Genomic DNA, 18,443 nt, shown 5'->3' on the forward strand with positions numbered 1-18,443 from the left:
ACAAACAAGAAAAAAATCAGCACAGACGCTTCAGAATAACGACTTAAATTTACACCCCCCCCCCCCCCCCCAATATTTAAAAACAATCATAAAATTGACCAGCGATTAAACAAGGATAAAAATACAGACCATTATTATTTGTTCATGGTTAGAAGTTATGAAACTCTTTTCTCTTGGTCAGCCAAATAGAAAATACGCAGGATTTTATATTTATTAACAATATTTATCAATTAATATAGAAATACAATTCAAATACTTACAAAGATAAACACAAATATAAAGTTGTAAAAAATAAACTATTACTAATGATCAACAAAGTATTAATATTAATAAAGATAAATAATTAAAATGTAAGAAAAATGAACAAAGAAAGCACACTACAACAAGGCATGATCTTTAATTACGTATTCATTAATTATTCAGTGAATTTGTCTCGCGCTTTCGTACCTGCTTCACTACATAGGAGGCATTATTAGTGATGAGATACTCTGCTGCATCAATAGCGCTCAAGATGTTTGTGACTTTGACCTGAAACACAAACAAAAATGGTTCAGACACAAAGAAAAGTTATTGGATGTTTTTGATGTCATTTTTCTTCTCACTGGCAGGTCACTGGATGTCTTCTGCAGCAGTTTGATGCTCTGGCTCAGGGTGCTCTGTGCACAAAACAAAAATACATTCAAACATGAATGCTTCGCTGTCTGTCCAGTCACAAACACATCACTGCTGCCACAAGCACCAACTTTTACACCAAACACACACACACAACCACATAAGCAGCTTACCCGCGCCTTGACATATTTCTGTCACCAGAAAAGAACAGATTTGGCAGAATAAACAAATGAAGAAACTATTAAAAATGTGTTTAGTTGATAACACAGAGTCAAAAGGTTTAGATTTTGCTGCTACTGCAGCCTAGCAGCGATCTTCCAGGAGTGTTTTTATCATTCATGTTGTGATAATTACCATAGCTTGCTCCAGAGGAACCACCTGCTCTCTGTGAATGGTTCTGATGCTGCTGGCGTGTCCTTTCAGAGCGTTCTCCAGAGCTCCGCGTGGCTGCAAACACACGCTTGTTTCATGATGACAAGAGCAGCAAACCGGTTTTAAGCTCCTGACATAATTTAATAGTTACGCCGGGGACACACCGGCCGCGGAAGCGCCGCGAAGCACCGAGAAGTGAATCGCTCACGAAATTCGGCCGCTGCTTGCCGCTCCTCAGTTCAGATCAGACGCGCCCCAGTCGAGGCGCGCCTCGACTCAGCTGTAGTTTTTCTTTTAAACACTTGGTGTCTCCATTTCCTCTCTGCCTTTTCTCAGCTCTTTTCCTCTACGTTTGAGTGTTTGTACGCATGTGCGCGCATGTGTGTGCGTGTGTGTGTGTGTGTGTGTGTGTGTGCGCGTGTGTGTGTGTGTGAACCTATGGTATGAGTTGTTTCTGCCAGTTCAATCTCTTGGAACCTGCTCCAATTCTGCAGCTGTATCCTAGCAGTTTCTTCCGAAATGGGTACGTAAATAATCATGTTTTTTGGGGGTCGTACAGCTCCTTGTGTTTCTCAACTTCCATAATTCATTTAAAGTCATCCATCCTAACTGCTTGCCTCAGACTTTCTGCCTCTCTGTCCTGTTTGCTCCGGTGAAAAGACACCCAAAAACACCCCCCCCTTCACGTGGTCACACACGCACACAAGTTCGATGTGTGTGTGTGTTCGTGTGGTTTTTCTGCAGTGTCTGTTTACGAACACATTTGACTATTGCGGAATTTTATTTTGAAATGCTTTATTTTGTTAACTTTACCGGCCTGCCTCTTATGTCTACGTTTGACTTCCTGCCAGAATTGATGCGATTCACCCGCGGCTCGCGAAAAAAATAGAGCCAACGCCGAAATGATTGCTGCACGGCGCGGGCTGGAGCGCCGGCGCGAGGCGATTCGCGGCGCTTCGGCGGCCCATATGGACTATAGAATAGCTTAACAAGGGCGCCGAATGAAGGCGGCCCCATTTTCGCGGCGCTTCCGCGGCCAGTGTGTCCCCGGCGTTAGTCTCCAGCTTCAAACATGTGATCTAAATAATAACTAGCTTCACAGACAAACAAATATAGTTCTGTGTGCCAATGGCTCGTGTTCAGGTCCGGTACCGTGTAACGTGAGGAAATATGAGTTTTCTGTCACAATGGTGGTGTTGGACTCAGCTGGGTCATAGCTGGGTCGCTGAGAACTTTCACCCACAGATTAAGACCTGAACGCCAGCGAGTCTGGGAGGAAACCATAACATCTGCCACCTGCAGTCTACCAGAAGATGTGTTTACATGAGTTGTACCCAGACCAAGTCAAAACATAAAGTTTAAACTTCTTTTTCTTGATTTTAATGTTAAAGTAACCATTATCATTTTGCTCATTATAAATGTGATTAATCAAATGAATGACTATTTAGCTTTGGGGTAATTATAATGGTTTAATGAATCCATTCTTAAATAATGTTGAGAATGTTTGTTACTGACCTTCACACACACTCAAGCACAAACATTCACACACATCCACACACACCTGCTCACAGTAAACTCCAGACACATTTGATGACGCACGTTTGCTTTGAGAAGAGAAAGGTTTTTGGTAAGTTTTCAGTCTTTTGATTCAGTTCGTGTTGGACAACGAGAGAGAACAGACCTGAAAACCAAAGGGGGGGCAGAGCCTGTTGGCTCGTTCTTCCCCCCTTTCACGCTGTTTCTGCCAAGCCAGGCAGAATAGCTGAATCGCGACTTCTAACGAAGACTCATTACCGAGTCTTTTGATTTCTGAGTGAATTAACTTAAGAAAGCGCATCGATAAAACGCTCTACCATCCACGTGTACCGAGGGCAACTCTGGACCGGTTCCGTTCGACACCTATGTCTCCTGTCAGCCGCCGGTGTCATCTGGATGAACCACAACATCCTCCACGGCCCGGATCCGAAAGAGGGTTCACAAGAATTCGGTGAGACAGAACACGGTGTTTAGCGTTTGATGCATCTTTTCCAACTAAAAGCCTAAGTTTATTCAAACCATCACTTTTCACTCAGACACCTGTTTCTTCCTGAAGCAAAATCAGATGCACTCACGCACCCATCCCAGCTCATATCACTCTCACCATCACAACATTCTCAATCTTCATAAATTCATCAGAAGGTCTATTTGAGCCAGAACAGCATATCAACTGTTAAAGAGATTGTCCCACAAAGTTACTAATGTTGATTGTATTTCCTGTTTGTCAATTTCAAAATCATTAGTTTAATTTGAAGAATTAAAACTTTTAAACGTCAAACTGGTTTCCTCATTGAACTGAAACACAGACACTCAGATATTATCGGCAGTTTATGGATGAAAACAACCTTTGAATCTTCTGAACAATATAAAATTTGGTGATTGATTTATTAAAATTAATATTCCGAATTAATACGTAGCATGGTTCCTAAGTGGATTACGCTACATTTAATGGCGAGCGTATCCAGTCTTCTATATCTGCGATATGTCTGATTTCTTACATCTGTAATAAAAATGAACTTGTCATCTGTTGTATAATTGCTTTATACAAGTTATTGATCACTACTGTTTGTCAATCACACTTATCATGAGGATGTAATCAAGGAGAGCCGAACATAATGTGATCATGAGGATGTAATCAAGGTAATCCTGGTGGAGGTGTGCAGCTTTGCACGCACATCAGGGAATGTATAAGGAGCAGAGCAGAGCTCAGAGCTGTTAGAGCTGTTTGAAGGATTCTATTTGACGAGGTTCATGGATTACGTTTTCTAACTGGGGTGTTCAGCTCTCCACCCATAAGCAACGGTAAGAGAAATGTTTTGTTCATGATTGATAACTTGTATGAATGCTGGTTGAATAAAGCCTTGTTGTTCCTCTAATATTCAAGTTGTGTTTCATTGTTTCTGGCGTCGACTTGACAAACGATCCTGATTAAATAAATATAAAGTGTAAAAAGAGACTTTGAGTCTTTTAAGGTAATTAAAATAAAATAAAACATTTTATTTTAGAACATTTTTGGCGTCACGAACAGGATCAGTCAAGCTATTCCAGCAACAATGAAGTGTTTTTGGAGAAGCAAAAAGGAGCCGAGTGCTTCTGGGGAGGGAACGCCGATTCCCGTGCCGATTCCCGGCTGGGAAACGGAGGAGTTCCGATCCATTGGTGATATGTTAAGGCAGCGCGGTGGACGCCCTGGGCCGTGGGGAGAGTTAAATGGAGTGGTCAGCCCCGCCGTGGTGCTGGACCGTTTGACGCGGATAGAAGTTAAAAAAAAAGCGCCGCTGGCAGGAGTGAGAGATATGATGTGGCTTTTTGCAGAAGCATGGAAAAAACAGGAGTTAGAATTGAGCAGTTGTAGAGAGCGAGCGGCGCAGGAGAAAATCCATGCTGAAGAAGTTGAGAAATCATGCTCAGAGTTTGAGCAGAGAGTGTGTGTGATGGGGAAAGAGCTAAAGCATGCTCAGAATGTTTTGGATAAAACGCTGACTTTTGTGTCTCGAGCGCAAAGGAAGGAAAAGAAGCGACCTCGTAGAACAGGTCCTGCTCAGATCCGGGCGTTTGTAAAGAATGTTGGTGAAGATTGGAACCCTGAGAAATGGAACGGGGATCTTTGGGGGGATGATGAGGAGGAGGAGTGGGCGATTAAACCTGACCCACCACCTCAGCCCTTGTATCCATCATTACAGGGGATAAAGATGTCAGAACAAAGACCTATTACTAGGCGTCGGCGAGAACAGCAAATTATTCCACCAATACTGGTAGATATGGTGGATGATCAGGGACGGCCGGAACTCGATGAGGCGGGTAATATAAGAAGGATGTTACAACAGCAGCCACAACCCGCCCCTAGGCTGCTAACAACGCTAGAGGATTATTCACAAGATGAGTTAAATCACATGAATGGGAAGCTGAAACAGCGCCCAGGAGAACCAACTGACTCCTGGCTTAATCGCCTTATGGAGGATGGCGCGTGTGATATAGCCATAGATGCCGGTGATGCCATGAGATTTTCAGGATTAAGTACTGATGCACAGATAAATGCTGAATACCGGGCTACAGTCCGGGCATTGCCAGCTGATGAAGATTTCAATGTGGGGGATGCATATGCTCTGGCATGTCATGTAATCTATCCTACCACGGCGGACTGGTCTGAGATTAAAGGGCAATGGCAGACAGTGAGAGATGCCATTCAGCGGCTCACCAGACTCACTATTAGAGAGCAAGTGGCTCAAAACGGGGGAGCTGGAGTGGTGGACTGTAACATCTCTAAGGCAACTAGAGATCACCTCATCAGACATGCCCCACCACATTATAAACCCATGGTGACCAGCTTGTTGTTTGGCGCGGCAGACCAGACTTTTGCCGCGATAAAAGATCGTCTTGGCGAACTCACCACGCTGGGTGATTGGTCTGAGACGAGGAGAGAGGGAGCTAGAACTGAAAATAAACCCAGGATTGATCCACATTCAAGGGGTCGTAAAGGGGGGGCAATGGGCCCCTCTAGAACAGATCTGTGGAGGGCACTGCGACAAGCGGGAGTGCCGTTTGAGGAGATTGATGGATTGCCCACTAATGCATTGATGGAGAAATGCAGCCAAATGGGACTGAAGGTCCATTGTCAGTTCAGACATTGTCCTGAAAAGGACGACAGGATGTCTGTGTCAGAATTGGTTGGAATGTTGCAGAATGTGATCAGGGAGGTGGCGTCGAAGCCTGCTGAACCTTCCGCCCCTCCCAAGGAATCTTCAGAGGAGGAGAGTTCAGATGAGTGTTATCAGGTGGCGGCAGTGAAGCGTAGAAAGAAAAAACAGCACCGAAGGGAACATGATGATGAATAGGATGAAGGTCAAGCTCAGGTTGTTGCCAGTGCCTCAGGATGGTCAATAAATGATATCAGACCACATGTGGAATTACAGATTTATTGGAAAAAATCAGTACAGACAGTAATGGCATTGGTTGACACTGGGGCGGAGGCCTCGGTAATTCATGGCAATCCTGATAAAATAAAGGGAAACATTGTAGAAAAAGGAGTATCAATGCTCCACGAGCAAGTGGCAGACGTTCCAGAAATGGATGAAGTGCCTTTTGAGGTAAAACCAATCCAGGATTCTCCTGTGAAACTGGGGGTAAGATGGAGCGAACTCACCCCAGAGCAGCAGGAGCGAGCCTGGTTCACTGATGGTTCCTGTCAATATGTGGCAGGAACCAGGAAATGGAAGGCTGGGGCATTTAACCCTGGTACACAACAAGTTATGGAACTCACAGGGACAGGAAAGAGTAGTCAATGGGCGGAGTTGAAAGCAGTACACATGGTAATAATGACGGCTGGGGTGCAGGGAGTAAGTATTTATACTGACTCCTGGTCAGTAGCCCAAGGAATGTTAACTTGGATGCCAACTTGGCATGCTACACAATGGAAGATACATTCAAAAGAGGTTTGGGGAGCTGACCTATGGAAGGACATTTGGGAGAAATGCCAAAATATTCCTGTGTCAGTATTACATGTGGATGCTCATACTAATAACAATGATCCTGAATCCCTGCATAATCAGACTGTAGATAAGATAGTGAAAATTCAGGCTGTAAGACAATCAAGTCCTGGATTAGCCAAATGGGCTCACGTTACTGCTGGACATTGGGGTGTGCAGGGAACATTGAAATGGGCGAGGGACAGAGGAATAGATCTCATCATTGATGATATTAAAACTGCCATAGAAGATTGTGAACCTTGTCAACATCAGAAAAAGAGAATCCCTCGACATATACAGGGACAGATACATCGAGGTAAACAAGCGGGACAGTGTTGGCAGATTGATTTCATTGGACCATTGCCAAAAAGTAAAAACTGTAAGTATGCATGCACAGCCGTGGATACGGTGTCAGGGGTACTGGTGGTGCATCCGTGTCATAACGCCAATCAGGAGGCTACATTGAAATGTCTGTCATTAATAGAGACCTATTATGGACTACCCTTGCAGGTTCAGACTGATAATGGTACCCATTTCACTGGAAATAAGGTCAAAGAATGGGCAGAGAACAACGCGGTAGAATGGATCTATCATGTAGCATATCACCCGAAAGCTAGTGGACTCATTGAGAGAATGAATGGGTTACTGAAAGAGAAACTAAGGAAACTATCGGTTATTAATTCTTTGGACAAATGGAGAGAAAATCTGACTAGGGCAGTACATCAGTTAAATAACAGACCCGTGGGGGATGGAGTTACTCCACTGATGCTAATGGTTGCCAGGGCAGGAAGGGAAACAACTTCTACTGACCCTCCTATACGAATGTGGAAACTAACTTCTGAGGCAGAACTCCCTGTTAGAGCAACTGCGGGCTCTGTGGGATTAGATCTTAAAATCTTGGAAAGCATCACTTTAGTAACCAATAAAGTGACAGTGGTAAAAACAGGATTGGGAATACAATGTCCACCAGGAACTTATGCTCATGTGTGTCCAAGAAGTGGTTTAGCTTTGAGGGGTCTAACCATTTTAGCTGGGGTAATAGACTCAGACTATCAAGGGGAAATAGGTGTGGTGTGTCAGCATACAGGTAAAGAACCGTTGGTACTGGAAAAAGGAGACAAGATAGCTCAGTTAGTAATCAAACGGTGTGTAATGTCCAAAGTTGAAGAGATTACTAAACCTACCACTATCACTCAGAGGGGTGAAACTGGGTTTGAATCATCAGACTTTACTGCGGGGGCAAAAGTGTGGGTGGAGCAGCTCAATGGTCCTCCCAGAGCTGGAGAGATTATTGCACAGGGAAAAGATGCTGTGGTAAGTGTATTGTTCCCCGGAGAGGAAAAATGGATTAATATTCCGATAAACAAATGTTACAGGAGAGAAAATTAATGCTTGTCATTCTATCTGCAGTTTTATATGTATCCCATAGGCAGGTGTCTGAGTGACGGTGGTTGACTGGGTCCCCTTCCCCTACAAAAGGATTGAACCCTTGTCGAGGCGATGGATGGGCTCCACGGACCTGGTGGTGTCGGATGTTTGGTCATCGTCCTCCATGTCCTCGCTGTCATCGCACTGAGGGCACATTTCTGTTGGGGGCTCACGGAAGGACAAGTGTTGGAAGAAGGGGTCATGGGCCATCTGGAATTGGTTAGCAGTATGTCCAACCGCACTCAAGGCACATTCACATGCAGAGCAAATGACGCTTGCTACTTGGGAAACCTAACATCTACCGGTAAGATGTACCGGTGCAGAGGATGTCTTAAAATCCGAGGAAGGGTGATCAGCCCGGGGGTGTTGGTTCAAGGATCAACAGTAACCTTTAATTCTGCAGCGCGCATCTGTGCATACCATCAGGGGAATGGTACTTGCACAAATTGGAGTATGAAGGTTGATCGCGATTTCCGGATCAGGAATGGAACTGTAATATACGCCTATTTGTACATATTCTGGGTGCTGCCCGACACAGCTAGAGCTACGCAGACAGCTGTAGCTCCCCTGGTTCACACTTGTCAACAAATGGGACAAATAAGGGTAGCCGAATATGTGCGATGGACTGTGAAATTCCCTCCTATTCTGCCTTGTAACAGGAGGAGGCGAGCATGGTATGACACCGTGCTAGGAGGAACTGGAACTTTGTATGGTCTGGCTAACACAGCAGACAATGAGGTGACACGAACTATGCTGTCCAACACTGGAGAATACACCGCACAAGCTGTCACCAAGACTGCAAGATGGATGCCTTCGACTGTATCTAGTCAGTTAGAAGGAAGTGATGTGTGGAAAAGTGTATTTAAATGGAATCTAAAGCTTTGGAATGAAACTTATGATGCATTGCATAATTTGTCACACATAGGTAATTGGACAGTCTGTTCCTTGCAGACTATTCATGCTGAGACACAGAGAAATAGGTTTCAAATACAGGTAATGAGTAATAACTATCATGCATGGCGAACATTATGGAACATCAGTAGTTCATTATGGCTACAGCTACATGCAGAAATGACGATTTGTAATAAATCTATGTGTACTGGATACTGGGATCAGTATAATATGACATCAGTAATGACTGTGTGTAGATATCAGATACTGCCGGTGATAACCACTAAAGGGTTTTGGTATCTCCATGTTAGTGGAGAGTGGTGGGATGTTAAAACAAATCGAACATATGAAGTAAAACACTGTGATGAGACTGATAAGGGTTTAGCCTGCCCATTGGTAAAAGGACATAGCAATCCATGTTTCACTGATTCAAGGGTCGTACTCTGTGATTGGACGGTCACACCCCCAGAGGAACAGTTTTGGCAGGTGGGTCCTAACACCTTATGCGTGGCTACAATGACCAATTCCCCACAGGTACCTTCAGTTCCCTTTTCAGGTTGTCTCAAGGGTATACATATGTGGGAATGGAATAACGTGACCTATTGGTTGAGTAATTACACTGTATCTAGTCGGCTGACTAAGATACAATGGGAGGTTTTACACTCCCCTTGGACACTCTCACTGGAACGATTCAAATGCGCATTGGATGGTTCCACTGAAGTGGCAAAATTGATTGACTCTCATAGGTCCAACCTTTCCAGGCTCATGGTGTCTACTCTTGTGGCACAAGGGGAAATAAAACATGTTGCTACATTGATTGAACAGGCTTCCGCTCATCATTGGTGGGATATATTTACAGGCATGTCGAGTACCGCTAATAAAGTGCTAATTCCACCTATGATTGCAGCATTAATTATAATCTAACATTGTGTATGTTATTCGATTAAGAAGAGAAATAAATTGGGTAATAATGCAAAGACTACGATGAAAATTAAAGTGGAACTACAAGGTATGTTATAAATGACGTTGGTTTTGATGGGGAAATGGTGATGGATATGTTACATAAATTAGATGAAAAGTTCAAGAGTGGAATGTAATAAAAATGAACTTGTCATCTGTTGTATAATTGCTTTATACAAGTTATTGATCACTACTGTTTGTCAATCACACTTATCATGAGGATGTAATCAAGGAGAGCCGAACATAATGTGATCATGAGGATGTAATCAAGGTAATCCTGGTGGAGGTGTGCAGCTTTGCACGCACATCAGGGAATGTATAAGGAGCAGAGCAGAGCTCAGAGCTGTTAGAGCTGTTTGAAGGATTCTATTTGACGAGGTTCATGGATTACGTTTTCTAACTGGGGTGTTCAGCTCTCCACCCATAAGCAACGGTAAGAGAAATGTTTTGTTCATGATTGATAACTTGTATGAATGCTGGTTGAATAAAGCCTTGTTGTTCCTCTAATATTCAAGTTGTGTTTCATTGTTTCTGGCGTCGACTTGACAAACGATCCTGATTAAATAAATATAAAGTGTAAAAAGAGACTTTGAGTCTTTTAAGGTAATTAAAATAAAATAAAACATTTTATTTTAGAACAACATCTAATAGCTACAAACAACGCTTTTCTCTGTGTTTCACTTTGATGTCTTATTTTGAACTTAACCGGAAATTGTTCCGCTCACTAAATTCTCCGAACCTCAGAACCGAGACTAAATTCTCGGACACCTTTCGTCTCAGTGTGTTGACACTGTGGGCGAGCTATTGTGGAAAATATCTCCATTGCATGGGCGACTTATAGAAACGGAATCTGAACGGAATGCCCGTAGGCACCTACTGTTGCTTGATTGCACGGTAAACGTCGTAAGCCGGGTTATGGCCGTCACGCGTTACTGCATTCAGATTACGTACGCTTTTTAAAGTCCGTATTACAAGCGGGGCGAGATGCCTACTTGTTAATCGGGAAAGTTTAAGTCTGGTCGCTACAGACAAAGAACGCTAGACCTGGCCGGAGAGCTAAGCTAGCACCACAGTTAGACAAAAAGGGAACGCGTCCCGTTAGATTGTCATACCATTTCTGACACAGTCAGTCTGTGTCCTCACAAAACCCGCATTGGCGGTGGTTCTTGTAAATCGCTACGGTGTGTAGAATCTACATTTTGCTACGTTTGTCCGTCTGATAGCATCTCGGCAGCGTAGGGTTTATTATTTTTTAATTATTTTTATTTTGGACCGGTGATCGGGTCGGCTTTCACAGCCTCCGTTGCTCGGTTCCATGCCTTTTTCTTCCATCTTGTGAAGTTGTGTGTATTCATTTCTCTATCAACAATTCCTTGTTTTACCCTGTGTCATAAAGTTAAGTAGGCTACGGACAGTCCTTGTTTGTGTGAGACATATTAAGGAACCTGCCCGGAGTTTTACGTCGGCTCAGAAGGTAAAAACGCGAGTTGCTCTGAACTTAATGGGAGATGGACGAGACACGACAAAATCTTTCTTGCACTGTTACACCTGGTGTAAGGTTCTCTGACGTTCTGCTTCCAGAACATGCCATGACGCAGGAGACTGTTCACCGGCCGAGCATTGCTGGTCCCTCCGCCCGCCCGAACGGGCCCGTTTTAGAGGGGTGCCGCCGGTCGGGAGCAGTGGGGACTAGTGGCTGCGGTTCGGTGCCAGCTGCACTGGGTCGGAGGTGGTTCTGGTCTGCAATTCATGATGTGAATTCATGCAACATGCTGTTTACAGTCATAACGCTTTTTCTTTACTTTTATTTCTTCCAGGGGGTCAAAAACCCACCATCAACATCAAGGTTTGAAATAAACAACACTTTCTCTGCTGCTTTTAAGATGAATAAATCTCTTGAGCCTATGGTTAACCTCTCTGACAAACAGGTTGTGCTTAACCCTTTGTTTCCTAATGCTTCTCCTCTGTCATCCATGTTAAAGGCTGAACATCTCTCCAGCATGGGTGTGAAATCTTCAGGCTGTGACCCACCGCTTCAGTCAGAGGTCTGTTTTACTCGTCAGTCCGCCTCATGCACAAACCAGCTTCTTTATCGGGGCGTGATGGAAACGTCAGCCGCCGTGAAACACTTGTGGTCTCCGGACGGAGCTACCATGCCATTTAAGGGGTTTGTGCCCGGACATCTTGACCTTTATGTGAATGACCTTGTCACTTTTCAGTTTGTGACCTCTGCTAATACGGTGGCCAATTCTTTTCTCCTTTCACAGGGGTGTGACTTAGTCTCGGGCCTCTGTGCTCTCTTTCCTGTGATTTCTCTTACAGGTGACCACGACGACACAGAAAACCCTGCGGTTTCCAGCAGTCCTGTGGTCAGTGGCGATATTAAAGGTGGCTCGGTGGTTGCTGTGCACACCTCTCTCACGGGCTCGGGAAGGCAACCCGGCCCGGGAGGTGTAGGTGCGTGCAGTGATGCTATGCTCGGGGCCCCTCCTGACAAAGGGGGGGTGCTGAGTGGCTCTGAGTTTTCCGTTGCGGACTTCAACCGGTTCGGGGGAACGCCTCCTCCGAGCGGGCGGGTCATTGCAGAAATCGACACTGACCTTCCACCAATTCAGCTGACAACATTGACCTCCGACCCGGAGTTAGGTGCTGCACCTTCTACGGGGCGGAGTTCTAGTCAGTCTGTAAATACTCTGGTTAAACCGGGTTTTTCTGATTCAGTGTGGGAACCTCCATCATTCTTGGGAATAAAGTATTCTTGGCTTCAGTTTTCAGGACAGACCATGTTCCTAAAGCTAGCATCATGTCTGTATCTGATTCTAAACATAGCTAGGTTTGCTTTGACACCCGTGACACAACCATCCTTGGATCACTCCTTTTCAGAACCTCCAAGTCCAACACCTCCAGGTCTTTGGACATCTGAACACCTACTCTTTCAGCACGATTCAGGTGACAATGTGCATCTTCTTGGTATTAGGGCTTTTAAGAGCTTAAGAACTGTTCTTTGTTATGCTTCTCCTGTCTCACAGACACGGCATAAGTTTGAGAAACAAAAGGGGGGTGGGGAGCCTCCTCCTGCTTTGCGAGCATTATTTTCGCATTTCCAGTTCACTACTATTTCTGATCACAACAAAGTCGCCTCCGTAAAGCTGCAACACAACTTTGAGCAGGTAAAATCAGGTTCTGATCTAACAGCTAAACCATCAGCTTCGCTCCAGTTCCAAACGGAACCCTCAGGTAAATTCAAACATGTTTCCCTGTGGGTCCGTAACACAAGATACAAACGGTTTGTTAACCAAATCGCTTATGAGCCTGCTCCCACAGATACGTCCAAACTCGTGTCTCTGTGGGTCCGCAATACCAGATTCAAAACTCTATTCTGACCGACTCTATTCTGACCGGATTCTTTTCCACTGACTGGTGGACCGTTACAAATTCTCTCGTTTGTGGGATGAATTTTTAACAAATGTGATATCCTTTGGGTTTTTTTTTTCAGGTTACCTGCCTCCAGCCAGGGTCCTGTTACTAACTCACATCTTTAGGGATTACTAACCTACTGATTTACATTTTTAGAACTGATTTACATCTCTATCTTTTTATTAGTGCTTTGTGTAGAATGATTATCTTTGATTACAAATTTAATTTTATTTTGTTACTATTTCCCTTAAAGGGCCACAAGCCAATTTGCCCTTCATTTTCATGATTATTTCTTTTATATATATGCCTTTAATTAGTGCAGCCTGCTGAGTTTCACATATCAGTTAGGATTTACTTTCTTTTATTTGTGTTTTCTCTGCATCACGTTTTTACATGACATGTAGAACAGGGTGCAGAACATTTCTTCTTTAGATAATTCACAGAAGGCATCCACATTTTCCCAGAGGCACCCATAGATAGGTTTTGATTGATTTCTTTGTTTTGCATCAAATGCTATCTATCGTGTGGGCTGTCTCACTTTGTCTCCTTCTCCGAGCTCGTATGGACTACATTCCATCAGAGGGGTCGTCTTCACCATCCTTCAACTGGTTTCCTGTCGCATGGGGCTTCGGTCGTGGTTCGAGATGGGTCGAGGTCTGCGCCGGACTTCGCCTGGACTACGCCTGGGGAATACATCACCTGCCCAGCTCCGTGTGACACACGAGCTGCTTATCCTTTGAATACCTTTGCATTTTTGCTGATGAAAATTAACTGCTATTGAAATAGCTCTGCTTTCAAGATTCCCTAAGTGGATTACTTTACAATGATTGCAACAGTTTTGGCCTTAATCATCTGATCAGGATAGACTCCCTTCTACACGAGACCTGTGGTGACGCTTCATCGTTCCTGCCTTCATCTGGGATGTCTACCTTCACGAGTACATCACGTTATTGTGGTTGTGACGTCAGGTGGCCTCTGCTTGACCTCCATGTCGTCACAAAAGGGGGGAATGTAACGTGAGGAAATATGAGTTTTCTGTCACAATGGTGGTGTTGGACTCAGCTGGGTCATAGCTGGGTCGCTGAGAACTTTCACCCACAGATTAAGACCTGAACGCCAGCGAGTCTGGGAGGAAACCATAACATCTGCCACCTGCAGTCTACCAGAAGATGTGTTTACATGAGTTGTACCCAGATCAAGTCAAAACATAAAGTTTAAACTTCTTTTTCTTGATTTTAATGTTAAAGTAACCATTATCATTTTGCTCATTATAAATGTGATTAATCAAATGAATGACTATTTAGCTTTGGGGTAATTATAATGGTTTAATGAATCCATTCTTAAATAATGTTGAGAATGTTTGTTACTGACCTTCACACACACTCAAGCACAAACATTCACACACATCCACACACACCTGCTCACAGTAAACTCCAGACACATTTGATGACGCACGTTTGCTTTGAGAAGAGAAAGGTTTTTGGTAAGTTTTCAGTCTTTTGATTCAGTTCGTGTTGGACAACGAGAGAGAACAGACCTGAAAACCAAAGGGGGGGCAGAGCCTGTTGGCTCGTTCTTCCCCCCTTTCACGCTGTTTCTGCCAAGCCAGGCAGAATAGCTGAATCGCGACTTCTAACGAAGACTCATTTCCGAGTCTTTTGATTTCTGAGTGAATTAACTTAAGAAAGCGCATCGATAAAACGCTCTACCATCCACGTGTACCGAGGGCAACTCTGGACCGGTTCCGTTCGACACCTATGTCTCCTGTCAGCCGCCGGTGTCATCTGGATGAACCACAACATCCTCCACGGCCCGGATCCGAAAGAGGGTCCACAAGAATTCGGTGAGACAGAACACGGTGTTTAGCGTTTGATGCATCTTTTCCAACTAAAAGCCTAAGTTTATTCAAACCATCACTTTTCACTCAGACACCTGTTTCTTCCTGAAGCAAAATCAGATGCACTCACGCACCCATCCCAGCTCATATCACTCTCACCATCACAACATTCTCAATCTTCATAAATTCATCAGAAGGTCTATTTGAGCCAGAACAGCATATCAACTGTTAAAGAGATTGTCCCACAAAGTTACTAATGTTGATTGTATTTCCTGTTTGTCAATTTCAAAATCATTAGTTTAATTTGAAGAATTAAAACTTTTAAACGTCAAACTGGTTTCCTCATTGAACTGAAACACAGACACTCAGATATTATCGGCAGTTTATGGATGAAAACAACCTTTGAATCTTCTGAACAATATAAAATTTGGTGATTGATTTATTAAAATTAATATTCCGAATTAATACGTAGCATGGTTCCTAAGTGGATTACGCTACAACCGTGACTGTTTATGTGCTCCGGGTGAATGGATCGCTTGTTTTAACCGAAGAGGCGGATCAGTTTTTGCACTTGGATGCTTAAGAAGTTCAGCAACTTTTACATATTTTATCATATATGTCTAGATTATAAAAATAGGAACAAAACAAACAAACAAAAGAAACCAAACTTCTTTTGCTTTTTGTTTGTTGAAGAAAATGAAAATAAATTTCAAATGCTCTCTAAATTTTATTTTAATGATCAAACTCACATGTAAATTAAGCAGGAGGTTATTGGCAGGTGTGTGAATGTAGTTCAGTAGCTGCCTTTGATAGAATAAATGGAACTTGGATGGGTCTCTCTCATTATTACTCACCTTGACATACCGTTGTTTTAAGCATTATAATCTAATGCTTTTGTCATGACTCATTTTTCAGCCTTCATTCAGCTCACCTGGTCCCCTCACCAAGCTCCTGACAAGCCCTGTCTCCCTGGCAACCACCATCAACTCCATTCATCTCACCTGTTCCTGTAATCAGCTTCATCCACTTCACCTGCTCCTGACTCCTCATCTCACACACCTGCTTCCCCTGCTGTTGTTTTCTTCAACAGCATATGTTAATCGTATTCCATATTTTTACATTTTTTATGCACCAGGAATATGGAGGAGTGCATATGCAATTTGATGTTTTCAATGGTTTGAGATAAATAAATAAATAAAAATAAATAAATAAATAAAAAATAAAAGAACCATCCTGCTATCCAGTCTCTGCCAGATTATTGAAAACATTTTCCAGTAAATTCTCCAGCCATCCACCCTGCCTGATATCTGCCTCCGGACCTTGTTTTTTCTCCTGACCCCTGCCTTGAACTCTGCCTGCCATCACGACCCTCGCCTGTCTTCTACCACGTCTCCAGCCCCTGCTCCCTGTACCTGCTTGTGCCGATCTGGTTTAGACTCACGCCTACCCTCCGACTCTGTCTCCTGCCTCGCCCTCCTCTGGTAACTCCACAAAAAATAAAAGATTCTTTTTACATACTTTTACTGTGTTTGGCGTCATTACGGGACTTCTGAGTTCTGCTCGTGACGGAAAAATCTGGCCAAAAGTCTGACCCGACGCTGACACAGCACTTGGGAGTATTTTTTTCTTTCTTTCATTATACCTGTCATGGAGGATCTCACGCTCCTGGAGTTTATGGAACTAGAAAGAGAACGAGTCACCGTTTTGGGGAACACGTTTAGCCATCAGGCCACTGCCACGCAGGGGTTCCTCTCCCTCCTTCCAGGTCTGCTGCAACAGTCTTGTGCAGCGGGTTCATGACCACGCAACAGTGCCAGACCCCCCCTATCATCACGCCGCTCCAGCCTCAAACTCCTCCTGTCAGGTCATGACGGCGGCGGTCCCAGAGATTTTCTGGAGCTGCTAAGAGGGTTGATCCTTCTCCAGTGCTGGTATCGGCGGGTTCCTCGGACAACACCTCATGTTCTGCTTCTGGACCGGTCCCAACGGAGGAGATTGTTCAGAAGATGATGCAGATGGTCGAGGAAGCTATGTGGGAGGTCTTTGCCAAGCCAAACTGCCCCCATTTACGTCTGCGGGTGGCTGAAAGGTTGAATGCCATCTTCTCCACCCATCCAGAATAGATAGCAGTTCCAGCCCTTGGTAATTACTACCTTTATGTCCGGAGTGTATATGGGTCCGCACTTAAGGATGTCACCGCAGAGGGTCTGACCTGCTGTGAGAGGTGGTCATCTTCCCCAGAACCCTCCAACGCACCGCTTCCTGCTACAGCGGTGGTCCTGGAGGACGCATTGCATCCTGCTCTGGCGGTGATCCCGGAGGACACAGTGCATCCTGCTCCAGCGGTGGTCCCAAGGGTCGCATCGCATCCTGCTCCAGCGGTGGTCCCGGAGGACGCATCGCATCCTGCTCCGGCGGTGGTCCCGGAGGACACATCGTATCCTGCTCCGGCAGTGGTCCCGGAGGACGCATCGCATCCTGCTCCGGCGGTGGTCCCGGAGGACGCATCGCATCCTGCCTCAGCGGTGGTCCCTGAGGACGCATCGCATCCTGTTCCGGCGGTGGTCCCGGAGGACGCATCGCATCCTGCCTCAGCGGTGGTCCAAGAGGTCTCATCACATCCTGCTTCGGCGGTGGTCCAAGAGGACGCATCGCATCCTGCTTCGGCAGTGGTCCAAGAGGACGCACAGGCTCCGGTCCAGCCCGTCCAAGAGGCTCTGGTCCTTCCTGTTCCCGAGTCGGAAGTTCCTGTTCCGGAGTCGACGTCCACGTCTCAAGTCTCGGAGTCGACGCCCACGTGTCAAGTCTCGGAGTCTACGTCCCCACCAGTCACAGAGTCTACATCCCCACCAGTCTCTAGTGTCCCCTCTTAGTCTAAGCCCAGTATCCCCTCTTAGTCATCCTCCTCTAGTGTCCCCTCCTAGTCCTCGTCCTCTAGTGTCCCCTCTTAGTCCTCGTCCTCTCGTGTCCCCTCTTAGTCTAAGCCCAGTGTCCCCTCTTAGTCTAAGCCCAGTGTCTCCTCTTAGTCGTCCTTCTCTAGTGTCCCCTCTTAGTCTAAGCCCAGTGTCCCCTCTTAGTATAAGCCCAGTGTCCCCTCTTAGTCCTCGTCCTCTAGTGTCCCCTCTTAGTCCTCGTCCTCTAGTGTCCCCTCTTAGTCTAAGCCCAGTGTTCCCTCTTAGTCCTCGTCCTCTAGTGTCCTCTCTTAGTCTAAGCCCAGTGTCCCCTCTTAGTCAAAGCCCAGTGTCCCCTCTTAGTCCTCGTCCTCTAGTGTCCCCTCAGTGCCTTAGCCCAGAGTCCCCTCGTAGTCGCAGTCCAGAGTTCCCTCGTAGTCGTAGTCCAGTGTCCCCTCTTAGTCGTGGTCCAGAGTTCCCTCTGTCCCCTCAGTCTCCAGTGTCCCCTCTTAGGCGTAGTCCTGTGTCCCCTCT

At 45.1% G+C, this 18,443-nt stretch overlaps 1 protein-coding gene across 5 annotated transcripts in view; it reads right to left on the reverse strand.

The window, feature by feature from the left end:
• The window catches only part of prom1b (prominin 1 b), a 94,545-nt gene that overhangs the window by 4,963 nt on the left and 71,139 nt on the right, over positions 1-18,443 (reverse strand). For 3 of the 5 annotated variants that reach the window (XM_054735624.2, XM_054735621.2, XM_054735623.2), the window contains 4 exons: positions 967-1,059; positions 786-803; positions 603-656; positions 448-528 (listed from right to left, as the gene is read on the reverse strand). In XM_054735624.2, the coding sequence (XP_054591599.2) occupies positions 448-528; positions 603-656; positions 786-803; positions 967-1,059 (246 nt within the window). The remainder of the gene's footprint in view (positions 1-447; positions 529-602; positions 657-785; positions 804-966; positions 1,060-18,443) is intronic. The other 2 variants (XM_054735622.2, XM_054735625.2) reach the window with 1 other exon arrangement.

The sequence above is a fragment of the Nothobranchius furzeri genome, chromosome 7, assembly GCF_043380555.1.
Source record: "Nothobranchius furzeri strain GRZ-AD chromosome 7, NfurGRZ-RIMD1, whole genome shotgun sequence".
NCBI classification, from domain to species: Eukaryota; Metazoa; Chordata; class Actinopteri; order Cyprinodontiformes; family Nothobranchiidae; genus Nothobranchius; species Nothobranchius furzeri.